This window comes from Mesitornis unicolor, unplaced genomic scaffold, assembly GCF_000695765.1.
Source record: "Mesitornis unicolor isolate BGI_N332 unplaced genomic scaffold, ASM69576v1 scaffold3859, whole genome shotgun sequence".
NCBI classification, from domain to species: Eukaryota; Metazoa; Chordata; class Aves; order Mesitornithiformes; family Mesitornithidae; genus Mesitornis; species Mesitornis unicolor.
In genome coordinates, this window is record NW_010209075.1 from 33,897 (window position 1) to 46,918 (window position 13,022).

Below are 13,022 nucleotides of genomic sequence, written 5' to 3' on the forward strand. Positions count from 1 at the left end.
CTCCTCTTCAAGCGCAGTGCCCATAATGAAGTTTCCCTTGAGTTTTACCTAGCAGCAGGATTATTCTGATTTCCCCTCCCCCTCAAGAAATGAATAATTCTTTTGAGACAAAGCCCTCAGGAATTACGTCGACTATATGAAATATAAATACGTTACCTCTCCCATTGCATAAATGATGGATTAGCTTTTCACTGGAAAAACTGAGAGTAGGATGTAAGGACGACTTGTGTAACTTGTGAAGTAGGCTGTGGTGTACAGCAGCAGACTATTATGAAACATGACACTGTAGGAACTATGATGAATGTGTGATAGAAACCCCTCGGTAGATCAGTTCACTAAAGCACATGTGTAATGCGCACACCATGGTTTCTATTGTGTAGTGAGCATCTGGACAGAGATAAACTACTGCCTACTGGAGTATTATTTTATCCAGTAATATGTGAGATTTTTTTTAAGCGTAATTAATAATATGAGACCTTTTTGTTGTTTATTGAAGAAAAGCAACAATTTGTAAGAGTAGAAGACAAGCGAAGCACCATCCTCTTCTTGAGCACTGCATGACTGATTTAGGGAGGAGAATACATAGAGCTGAACATGAACTTCATGTCACCATGAAATATGCTACAGCAACAGTTGTCTCTGTAATAGCTATGGGATGCACAGAGAATGCCAGTGTGCTTTATGAAGCTACCCGAGCAAAGCTGTCTGCTTGGCATGTGCTTCACTGGGCTGGTATTTTGTCACCATTACAAGAAGAGGAAGTGAATACAGTTCTTAAACCAAAAAAGGGAGAATGATTTCCAAATCCTGTAGTATGAGTTCTTAAACCAAAAAAGGGAGAATGATTTCCAAATCTTGTAGTATGAGTTTTATATATCTGGTGTGTCCAGACCCCTGATTCTGAATTGCATTAATACCCCACCGCCCCACCACAAGGAATTACACCCTGGCAACTATTCAAGCTCCCATTGATGCATAAACAGGCACACTCATGAAAATGGTAGCTTGGATCCATTTGTTTCTTTTTGGTTGGTGATGAGCTAATTTTATTTTAAAACTCCAGGGTCTTTTGTGTTTGGTGCATGAAGGGACAGAGTGAACTCAGTGGAGCTGAAATTTCTTGAATTATAATAATCAGTAGTTTCAGCTATGGGTTACAGAAGGATACTAGGTTGGACTAAAGGTGCTGTGACTTTATTCCACTTCCCTAAGTCAGGCTTTTTTTATTATACTAGTGCAGGGAAAGCTTGCGAAGTTAGAGGACACCATGACCTGTAATTGATGATGTTTCCTGTAATTTTGTCCTTTATGTTTAGTTTGACAGGGTTTATTAGTCATGATTTGGGGAAAATGTGAACTTAATAGGTTTTTTTTTTAATCTAGGTGAACTCTATCAACATTGCATTCATTGTTTGCACAGTTGCCATTTGGTAACAGACACTAGGGCAAAATATCTATGAGTAAAATAGATTCCCAATGTGATTTTCTTTAATGAAGTTGGGTGAGGGGTAGTTTTGTCTCCTGTGTACTGAAAGAAAACAGAAGTTTTGGCACAGCTTTCGTGTAGCTTACTCATGTGAGAGCGGAACAAAAAGTTAATATTTTTCATATAGAAAATCTAGATATATGTTAAAACAACATGCTCAAAACAGTTCAATAAAAATTATGATAAATAGATAAGCTATTATTTAAATATGTTTTTCATTGTGGAAGCTTACAGTCATTGTGCATAAATACTAAGCCATTTTAGAAAGAAAACTAACATTGCAAGTTCTCAATAGACAAATTTTATCAGCTCTATGGGCTTTTTTTAATGAAAATTTTATTTTCATAGAGTGATTTTTGTGTATATGAAAAGTATTCTTTTTACCCAGATAAAATAAGACTCTCTCCTTCAAAGTTGTGCTGTTTCCCTTGAAGTTTCAGTACTTTGTGCTGAAAAGTGAAACAATGTCAAAAATGCTGGAGTGTTACTACAACTGCCCCACTACTCTCCCAAAAACACTGAGTGAACCTTTAGAAGAGAAAAACTTTTGAATTAAAACTGAAGGCTGATGCTCATGAAACTTGTCTGTAGGGTTCTGCCTCAGTGACCTTGGGCAAATCATTAAAATACCAGTCCTAGGAGATGCACCTGAGGGTATTTTGCAGGTGCTGGGGCCTGTGCTCTTTGTATTCCAGTTTCTCCACTGTGGACCAGCAGGTATCACAGGCACATCATTGTGCTTTTACACACAAGCCAGTGAAGACGAAATGATTTTCACTTTCAAATGGACAGAGCTGTGCACTGTAAACAGTTTCTCTGAGCTTTGTTTGCAGCACTGAAAGAGCCAAAGCCTTTAATAAGGAAGACACTAAGCAATCCCATTTATTCCAGAAGTCCCTGTTTTGCTTATCCAAGTGGCTTTTCTCAGGCTGCTTCTGTTTGAAATACATCACTTCTGAAGGAAAATTGTATCTTTTTTACAAGTACTGCAGCCTGCCAATTACATATCCAGTAGCAGATGTTTCCAGGTAGCAGAGGCTAAGGCGTATCTTAACCAATTGGTATTAACTACATGTAGTAGCTGACAAAGGCTGTAATTTATTTAAATAATATTTTTAAAAAAAATTCTAATGGTAGAGTTTCCTTATCTACAGTATATATGCAATATAAAAAAAAGGTGAATTGTGCAACAGTTTAATTTCAGCTCAAAGAAGATTATATGACCTATACCTTCATTTGATTTTTCACAATGTTTTCTGTGTCATATGGTTAACTAAGGACTTGTTTGCAAACTGTTCTTTTAAAATGTGTAATGTAATATATGTAACTTCTTAAACATCTCAAGTTGTTTGTAATTTAGGCTTTGGAAACATCTCCCCACGCACACAAGGTGGAAAGATATTCTGTATCATCTATGCCTTACTGGGAATTCCTCTGTTTGGTTTTCTGTTGGCTGGTGTTGGAGATCAACTAGGGACAATCTTTGGAAAGGGAATTGCCAAAGTAGAAGATACCTTTGTTGTGAGTATGCTGACTGCCTCATTTGTTCTTCATGCTGCTCTTTGTTCTGAAGTTAACAAGTGAAATGGAAAGCCTGAAAAACAGGGTATAGCTCATCATTGTAATAAGATGTCTAGCAAAAGGTAGGAAGAACTCTGCAAAGTCTGAACACGTTACTGAATGTTGTTAATTGAGAATTGGATGAAGCCCAATGCTTTCTATAATAATTACAGTTGGGAAGAGGAACAAGAACCAAAACACTTTATATTTTGCTTTGCCCTTATACTCCTAAGCATGCTGTGATGTTTACCTTTAAAGGTTGTCATATTGATTGGGGTAGGAAATCGCTGACTCAGAGAGATGGAAGAGTGGAGCTGTAGGGGTAACATGTGGAAATTATTGCTGTTGCTTTGAGCTGATTCACAGAAGACCTTTGGTGTCTGAGCCTAAAATCAAAAATCTTCAAATCTTTACTCAGAAGCTGTCATACCAGAGGAAATGCTGACCGTCTGTCGGCATCTATATTTCCAGATTTACAAGTCTGTGGGTGACTAAAGCTTTGAGCATTCACAGAAGCAGGACAACCTAAACGGTACAGAGCCTGTTCGTACTTCCCTGACATTGGACTCCTCTTTGATCTCCTCACTAGGCTGCAGAATATTGTACTATATAAAGTATTTTCAGCCTCTTCTGATGAGCTGCTTAGCACAGCCTAAAGCATGCCCTTCATTTTCTTTGGCTACCAATCTTTAATTAATTGTGCAAAGTGACACAGCTTCAGTAGAGGAAGAAATCTGCCAAACAGACTAGAAGCTTGTGCAGATACTTTATCAAAAGCTCAGCTGTAGCCCTCAGCCATAGCCAGTCCTTAACAACCAAATGCTTTGAATTCTAGCAGAGAAACCTTATTTACTTAATTTAGTCTCTGTTTCACACACAGAAAAGTTTATTAAGGCTGTATTTTAATAAAGCGGTTATTAAAAATGTATTTACTGATATTCTTGAGGCATAGAATAAATGTCATCATTAAACTTAATTTTATTAACTATTTAGGTGTCTTACCTTTAATCAAATGCTGTAGGTTTAACTATTTCCTAGCCTTCAAAATATGAATGAAATACTATTTTTCTTATGATATATAGAGTATGTCATATCCAGTGAATGCTTAGTAAGCAGCCTGACTTTTTAGCTGTTTGCATCAGCATTGCAAGTATTAGAAGGATTGCTTTACTGCAACAAGCCCTGTCTTGCATGCAGTGTACTTTTTCAGTATAGAAAGGGTCTGCCATGGCTTTATTTTTGAAGCAAAGCAAACTGGGGCTGTGCTGAGTAGTCATGCAATAGGTAAATAAAAGCTTGAAAGCTTTTTAAGAAAAGGCAGATATTTTTCACTTTGAAGCCTCAATTCAAGTCCAGACATGTTACTGGTGAATAACACCCATTTCCACTGAGATTTGCCTAAAAAAGGCAACAGCATTCCGTAAGAACATTTTGTTCTTATCCTTTCAATTTTTTAAATCATGGAATTTCATTTTTTGCTTAAAAGTACAAAAGATTTGAGACCAATTTGTGTCTTTCTTAGCCTGCTGCTAATAGGGATAATGGTTTTCCTTTTTTTTTGTAGTGGATGCATCCCTAAAACAAGAATGCCCCAACCTAAAATCAGCATCTTGTCCCCTTTTGGCAATGTCTGAATGAAAACACTAATCTATATGTTGCAGTCTGGAACACTCCCTTGTTCTGTTTTTAGTTCTTCAAAAGAAGAACTGGAAGACACTGATGGGTCAGAGCAGGGAATTTCATATTACTATAACACGAATTAGTACTGTGATTTGGGTTACAAAAGTTAGACCTTGTACCTGCTGACTGTAAAACATAGTTTCCATTGGCACTAAAGTTAAATACAAGAAAACATGTATTGTGAACAGTGTGATGTAATATTTTGTCTCCTTTTGTGAAAGTTTCTGGTTTTGTGCAATCTCTTGCTTTAAGTTGAACCAACATACTTTGAATGGAAAACAGTATTGAGAAGAAAAACGTCAAATTCACAGGGCAAGTCAACCAGGACTTCACAGTGGCCTGTTCTAGCTTTGGTACAGTTAAAAAAAAATTGTTAGTAGCTTACACAACAGATAAAGGACTTGGTTTATTAAATCTACAGATTATCTCAAGCTGGGAAGAGAACGAAAAGTTGGAGGACAGAATTAGAATTCAAAATGCTCTCAAATTTTGAAAAGCAGCCTGAATATATAGGATTCAATTCAAGAAGGACAAATTCTAAGTACTATATGAAAGAATAGTAAAATATACAATTACATGTCAGGAAACAGTTGTCTAGATGTGATTTTGTAGAAGAGTTTTAAGCACTCCAGGGCCTCATAAGCTAACATGAGTTCATGCCATACTGCTGTAAAAAAGCATATGTTATAGTTAGAAGTATAAATAGGAGTGTAAATAAATAATCAAAGTATAAGAAATGATCCTTCCACTCTATTTTGTGATTTTCTTAGTATCTAGTATTGACTGCACCACCTAAAGGAATGTGCATTAGCTTGCTTACCCTTGGTTCCAGCAACAAAATATGACAGGTGAAGAAAGACTAAAAGAAATGCATTTATTTGGTCTAAAGAGTATATGACTGGAATGCCTGTAAACGTTTGTGGAAAAAACAAAGTATGTTTTTGTAATGTCTTTGTTTGCCTTGGGTAAGACCATAAATAGTAGACTTGAACTGAGGAGGGTTAAGCATCAGGAAAACTTTCTGATTATAAGAACAGTTCAGCGTGAGTACATATTGCCTGGGCAATAATGTGTCTGCAGTGACTTAGCTGGGGTTGTTTCTCTTTTGGGGCAGGTTTGGGAGAGGTGATCTCTTCATGTCCCTTCCAGGTCCATTTTCTGTGGTTCTGTTTAGCCAGTTACTTGTTTAGAGAGAACTCTGTGGTTAAAATTCACCATTTTTATTCACTTATTTGTGCATGGAAAAAAAAGAAACATCAGAGGTGTAAGCATTACTTGAAGATCACTCAAATATTTAGTTCCATTCAAAACTTTACCATGATCATCTGTTAATATAATGAACACTACACATGCCACTTACCCATCTGACAAACCTGGCTACAATGAAGACTCCAGCCCTGCTCTGCATTTCTTACCAGCAAATGTTTCAAAGGATAGTCATGTTTGCTTTGAAAACCTTTTCAAAATAAAACCCTGCTTTGATTTTTCCTGTTTGAGAATTATAATGGTCTGTCCCCTTGAGCAATGTAGTGTTCACTGTGGGTGATATAGGTGCTTACGTACAGTGGTGCAGTTTTATTAACGATGGGTTTCCTCTCTTTCCCCTTCCCTTTCCAGAAATGGAATGTGAGTCAGACAAAGATTCGCATAATTTCAACAATAATATTCATACTGTTTGGCTGCGTGCTGTTTGTTGCTCTTCCTGCAGTTATATTCAAGCACATAGAAGGCTGGAGCACACTAGATGCCATTTACTTTGTGGTTATCACTTTAACTACCATTGGATTTGGTGACTATGTTGCAGGTAAGATTTCATCTTGACTCTTTACCTTATAATATTTTCCACAGCAATATATGTTCTGCGTTACTGTATTATTTTGGGACAGGCATGTCTTTGTTCTTGTGCCTTTCTCCCAGTTTTACCCTTTATCATTCTTGAGTCATTGTGCATGAGGGGGCCTGCCCTGACATTGATTTTGTGGCAGGCTAGAGACAGGAGGTGGGACAGTGAAATGCACTGTGCCTGTCTCTGCATACTCCATTTTTTCTCCTGTACTGTTAAAAGATACTTTACTTAATTTTTAGATAGATTATTTTTGTTCTTACAGATTGAGTGAAATACAAGAATTAATGCAATATTTTAGTCGGTTGAATATATTTTTTCAATTAGAATCACTTAAAATTACTCAGCCTGTGAAGTTATATGACAGTTTTTGTGTGCATCTCTTACTTTCAAAGTGTTATTCCAGAGCTCTGTTTCTGCTATTGAGATGTCTCTGTTGCTGTTGGATCCTGCTTCTGTGTTTGCTTTCTTTTGTTTGCTGTGTAGTATTTGTCCATGTGTGTTTTGTAATGTAAGAAGAAAGGTAGCACAACCCAAAGATAATATATCCAACTTTTGTGATTCTGTTAACCTGGATTGGATTGGTTGCAAATAACTTTGTCAAACTGAACTAAAAAAAAGCTTTGGCCAGTTCTCTGCATCAGCTTTTTTCTTGCAAGGATGTTAGAGGTGTTAGACCACTTCTCAGAATTCTGTGTTGAGGAAGTGTGTTGATCCGAATTAGTGATGTTTTGAGGTGAGGATTAGGGAATCAGAACTTTGTGCTCTGAGCCCAAGACTTGCTTTCATCAGCTTGATCTCATGCTTTTCTTGATGCAGCACCATCATCTCTCTTTCCTGAGATGCTTGTCTCCCACTCTTAAACTCTGTGCAAGGCAGAGATAGCTGAGAAAGGCATCAACTGAGCTGCTGTCAGTGAACTCTGTTGAAGGGAAGTGTTTCTAGTAGGCATCCACATGGTGTGGGCTCCTCTCATGTCCCATCTATAGCCATGCCATTGCATGAGCCCAAGTGCACCAAGATGAGAGTCTTGGGTTGAGTAGATTCTCCTAGTGACTTTCAGGCATGCCTGAAGCTTGCCTTGGTGGCAGGAATGTGACTGGTCTTGTCACTGGCAAAGGCTTTTCAGGTTGGTAAAGTCCCACAGAAACCTCTGAAATGTCTGAATTGTTTGACATATTAATAAATCATCTGGGTAAAATGGGAGGAAATTCAGTTAGTGTTGAAAATACTGAGTTGTTATGCAAGCTGTTTGAAAAATGAAGGCCATGTGAGAAGTTGCCAGAATTCTTTTAAATTATAGAACTGGGCTGCAAAATGACAAATGAAATACGTTTGGACTTTTACATAGTTTTTTCTGATGTTTCCATATTTTATCTGAATGTGTCTCACTGATTTCTCTCTTTTTCTCTTCCTTTCCCATATTGTTTCTCTTATTTACATTTTGTCTTCAAGAATTTGTGATTCTAGTCAGATTCTAACTAGCACAAAATAAAAAATTCATACTGTTTTCAAGCCAAGAGTCTGGGTGCTTTAAACTTTCATTGTGGAGGGGTACATGTATGTCAGAGAATAAAAATAATACTGTATAAAGGCCTGGTTATATTTACTGTAAGGCATTATGTGAAAAGGCTCTGACTAGAACACTGAGTACATTCATCATTACTCTCATTATAAATTTCCGTGGATTTTTCTATTTGTAGACCACTTGATATCTAATTTGTTCCTACCTCACGTAAAAACCTCTGATTTTTAACTTTACCAGGAAACACTCTCTCTTTCTACAGAATGTCCTTGTATTATATTGTTCTATAGCTTATGGCCTTTTATGCTTCACTTCATGTATATTCATTTATTTATTTTAAAGTTCCACTGTAAATGTGTGATGTCAAAATGTCATGAATGTTTTCTATTTTATTTTAGAGTAACATGCACAAGACTTGTATTTATATTGTAATATGTTATTGACAGTGTTTCAGTGTGTGGGAATTGGATTTGTACTTGCAAAAGTGATTCTTAAGAGGACAGGGTTAGATGACTATCTGCATCGTAACAGGGACATTAACATTGACACTAGACTGCATTTTGCCAGAGATGAAGTTGAAAATATTATCATCTTTGTGTGGACTAACATACTCAGTTTATGGCAGATAACTTTTCAAAATGCTTCATTTGTTTTCCAGTATGTAATTGTCTAGCTAAATAAAAACTCTGAAAAATAGGTGAGCTATATTGATTGTGCTTTGTATTTTGGAACTTAGTCATCGATGTGCACAAATGCTAAGCTATTTGAAGAACACTGACGTTGCAAGTTTGCAACAGAGCTGATAAAATTTAAGGGCTAGGTTTCCTTACCAGTTTTGAAGAACTGTGCAGAATCTTTTGCATGCTAACAAATTAGTAAGTTATCTTTATTATTTTTTTTTTTGCTTGTTTTTCTTTTAGCCAAGTCATAACTACCATGCAGACACCATTGATATGTTGTGGTAGACTTTATCTAGAACACACTTTTCTGAAAGTTTAGGAAAGCTGACTGCCATAAACAGAGGTTAAACAAGCATGCAAGGGTTGTCAGGACAGAATGAAGGTATTGCATCTGAAATTGCTGTGACTTTAGAGCATGGCATTCATGGTTGTGCTATGTCACAGTGAGGCATGCAGCTAGCAGAATGCCACTTCAGTCCACTTAGTGCCTGGATGTCAATGCATTTGGAAAAGACCTCACACTGACATTCATTTATTCATCTTTCTGTTTGTTTGTTTGTTTGTTTTTTCCTGGCCAGAAAGGCGTGTTTCTAAAATAATACTTAGAGTGAAAATTACCTTCTTCCACTCAGAATTTTAGTAAAATCTAAAGCAGAGTGCTGGGCAGTGGCACTTCAATTTGCAATTATAGTGAACTCTTTTACTAACAAAAATAAAACTGGCAATTCTTGTTGCTTATTAGAGCTCCATGGGATATTTCATGGCTGTGTCAATTTTGGCTAATAAAGTTCCCTCAAAAATCCGAAATTCCGAATAACTTGAAAATTTAGAAATATTCTGTTGGTTTTTATTCTGGGAACTGCCATCCCAGAGGAAAAACAGGTTTGGACACCCTACATAAAACCATCACATTTCTGATAACATGTATTTGGGTTAAAAGAGACATTTCTTACAATATCTGTCATGTTTCAATAACATGGACCTCCCTGCTTTCTGGCACCAAGAGAGTTAAAAGTTGAAGAGAAGCCCTGAAGAACTTTTAGGAGGTAAAAGAGAGAGTGCTTCTTGGTGGCTGTACCAAAAGGAAGCCAATAGAAGATACTGGGATTCAGGAATGTAATCACTTTAAAGGCTGTGCTGCAGGTTGTCAGAGTAGAAATTCTTGTAGAGCTTTCCAGAATTTTTTGACAAGTTTCTTCCCATTTTTACTGGAGAACAAGTATCCTGTTCCCAGAAATGCCAAAACATCCCCTTTTGTACTCAGAATTTAGGTTGCTATTTGAAGCCTGTAGAAATTTCAGATGCTGTTTCCACCAGCAAGAGAAGCCTTAAGGCAAACCTAAGGGAAAGATCACTGAAGATGCATGGAAGGAGTGAAAAGATGAAGAGCCTATGTAGTGCATGTTCAAGAAAACATATGAACAGCATTCCAAAAAGAAAAACCTTCACATTTCTTTGTCTTGTGAAAGGGTTTGATTTTTGTCATTTTTAGGGGTCAGAAGTTTATATTTTTTTAGAGAAATAACAATTTTTTGTAATTGAGGAAGTTTACTGATGTAGCCTTTCACAAAAAAGAAGAAACAGACTGTACTACAGCCTGCACTGTCTTAAGAAAATCAGGACAGAGTCTGATATCCCTTCTCTTGCTTTCAAGAGAAACCATTGACTTTACTACAACAGAAGAAAATCAAGCTGATATTATGAGTATTTAATGAAAGAGAAAAGTAAGAAAACTTTTCATGTCGAATGTGTCATTTTTCAGTATAATGAAAAATATTACTGGATACTAAAGTTAGAATTGAGGGGGGTGTGTGTGTGTATATATATTTATATATATTTATGTATAACACAACAATGTATTTTTCATATTGTCCCTATGTCCTGAAAGACAGGCTGATGAGGTAAAAGACTGGCCTGGCTGAACAGAGACCTGTGGCTGGAACTCAGGAACAAAAGGAGAGTTTATGGCCTTTGGAAAAGGGGGCAGGCCACTCAGAAGGACTACAAAGATGCAATGAAGCTATGCAGAGAGAAAGTTGGAAGGGCCGAAGCCCAACTAGAAGTCAATCTGGCTATGGCTTTAAAAGACAATAAAAAATGCTGCTTTAATTGTCCCGTTATACTCAGCACTGGTGAGGCAGTACCTTGAGTACTGTGTTCAGTTTTGAGTGCTGCAATACAAGAAAGACATTCAGGTGCTGGAGAGAGTCCAAAGAAGGGCGACAGAGCTGGTGAAGCTTCTTAAGACTAAGTCTTATGAGTAGTGGCTGAGGGACCTGAGGTTGTTTAGTCAGAAGAAAAGGAGGCTGAGGGGAGACCTTATTGCCCCCTACAACTGCCAGAAAGGAGGTTGTAGAGAGGTGGGTGTGGGTATCTTCTCACAAGTAACAACAAATAGCACAAGAGAAGATGGTGTCAAGTTATGCCAGGGGAGGGTTAGGTTAGACATTAGGAAAAACTTCTAAACTGAAAGGGTTATCAAAGACTGGAACAGTGGTTGCATCACCATCCTGGATGTATTTAAAAGCCATCTAGATATGGTGTTCAAGGACATGGTTTAGAAGTGGGCATGGCAGAGTTAGATAACAGTTGGACTCGATCTTAAAGGTCTTTTCCAACCTAAATGATTCTATGATAGTATGGTATGTGCAGACAAATCCTTTAACTGCAGTACGGATTGGAAGGTACAGTCAAATATTTCTAAAGGAGTTAATCTAACCTAAATTAGGTTAGATATCTAAAACTTGAATGAATTGAGTAGACGTCAGAAATATAAGTAGCACATCAGTAGTCTGTTTTAGAGTGGGGCATAATGATACTATAAGGTTCCACTGCAATCAGTCGGTTCAACAGATAAAAGGATTTTGCAAGTCTTCACTTTAAAAATGTATTTTTTTCGTTTGGTGTTTTTTTTCCTCCTTGTTTAAACTTGGATTTTTAGTTTAGTGCTTCTTTACTGTTTTGGACTGTAATTGAGTTTGATGTATTGCCACTGTAATACAGGTATCTGTGCCTGCATTGTATTGCTTGGCCTGAGACCCAGTTTGTAGAGTATTGAGATATTTTAGTCTCATTTAATGTCACCGAACTGGAACACTTCACCTGGTGGTCATAGCAGGCCAGCTGATTTGCTCTCTCCCCATGTGATATTACTTACTCAACAGAAAGAAATTGCTGTCATGCTGAGCAAGAGGCACATGTCAAGCATCCTGTAAGAGAGCTGTGTGCTCTCCCGCAGGCTCTGTGTCTTTTTTTGGCATTTGAAAGTGCTCTTTGCCACCTCAGGACTTCATGTCCGTGAGAAGGGCTGTCTGGTGTGAAGCATGCAGACTGCTTTAAGCTTAAGTCAGCATGCCGTGTCTTGCTCGATTTCTGTATAGGACAGCATGTAAGGAGTATTTTATAGCTGTGCTTTATATTCTGAAGCAGTTATCCATTTTCCACTGAGTGGCATCAAGTAACTCCTATGGCCTACTTACATTGTCTCTCACAGACAATGTTATCTTGTCCCAAGCATGCTGCTTTTCCACATCTCTGCACAAGCTAGCCTTTTTGAAGTCCTTGAAAGTAATGTCATTCAAGCTGCAGGGCTGAACCTCTGTATTTCTTTGGAGGGGCAAATGACATTTTTTGATTAAGCCCATTGGCCAGGTTTGTCACAACAAGGATGATGGGTAGCTGTTCATCATTCTGCAATTAAAACTATGTTTGTATTCAATCCCATTTCTATAACCAGAATAATTTGTATGGCTGATAATAAAGACATTTCCTGGTTTGAAGTGCTGACTTTTGAATAACTCAGAAGCTTATGCTGGTACGGCATTAAGATACTCAATGCCAATAGCACTTTCTATTCTTTGCTTTTACTTTCTGAACAAAGATGTAAACAAAACCAGACAACTTTGCGGAAGTAATTGCGTGTTTCTATTTTGAGCAAAGTTAGCTGTATAAAGAATGGGGAAAAGAGTGGTAAAAATAAAGAAAATTAATTACTTAAAACTTAATTTTTTAAAATGTAAATAAATAAAAAATATATTTAGAAGCCTGATCCAGTATTTGGTAAATGGAATCTGTCTGAAATCTTCTCTAATGTCATCCTTCAATAAAGCACAAAACTTTTCTGTTCAGTAAGGAGTATTTGTTTGGGCCATAAAACAACCTATGCCTTCCAAAATGTTGAAAATCCAAATAATTTAAAAGTTGCTTTGCAGATGTAAGAATAGTGGCAGGCGGGATAAAACCATCTTT

The 13,022-nt window shown here is 37.2% G+C and overlaps 1 protein-coding gene across 1 annotated transcript in view; it reads left to right on the forward strand.

The window, feature by feature from the left end:
* Window positions 1-13,022, forward strand: part of LOC104547162 (potassium channel subfamily K member 2-like) — a gene marked incomplete at its 3' end in the record, with an annotated part of 49,094 nt that overhangs the window by 33,170 nt on the left and 2,902 nt on the right. Inside the window, exons 3-4 of the mRNA XM_010192748.1 lie at window positions 2,847-3,007; window positions 6,344-6,530. Coding sequence (XP_010191050.1) covers window positions 2,847-3,007; window positions 6,344-6,530 — 348 coding nt within the window. The remainder of the gene's footprint in view (window positions 1-2,846; window positions 3,008-6,343; window positions 6,531-13,022) is intronic.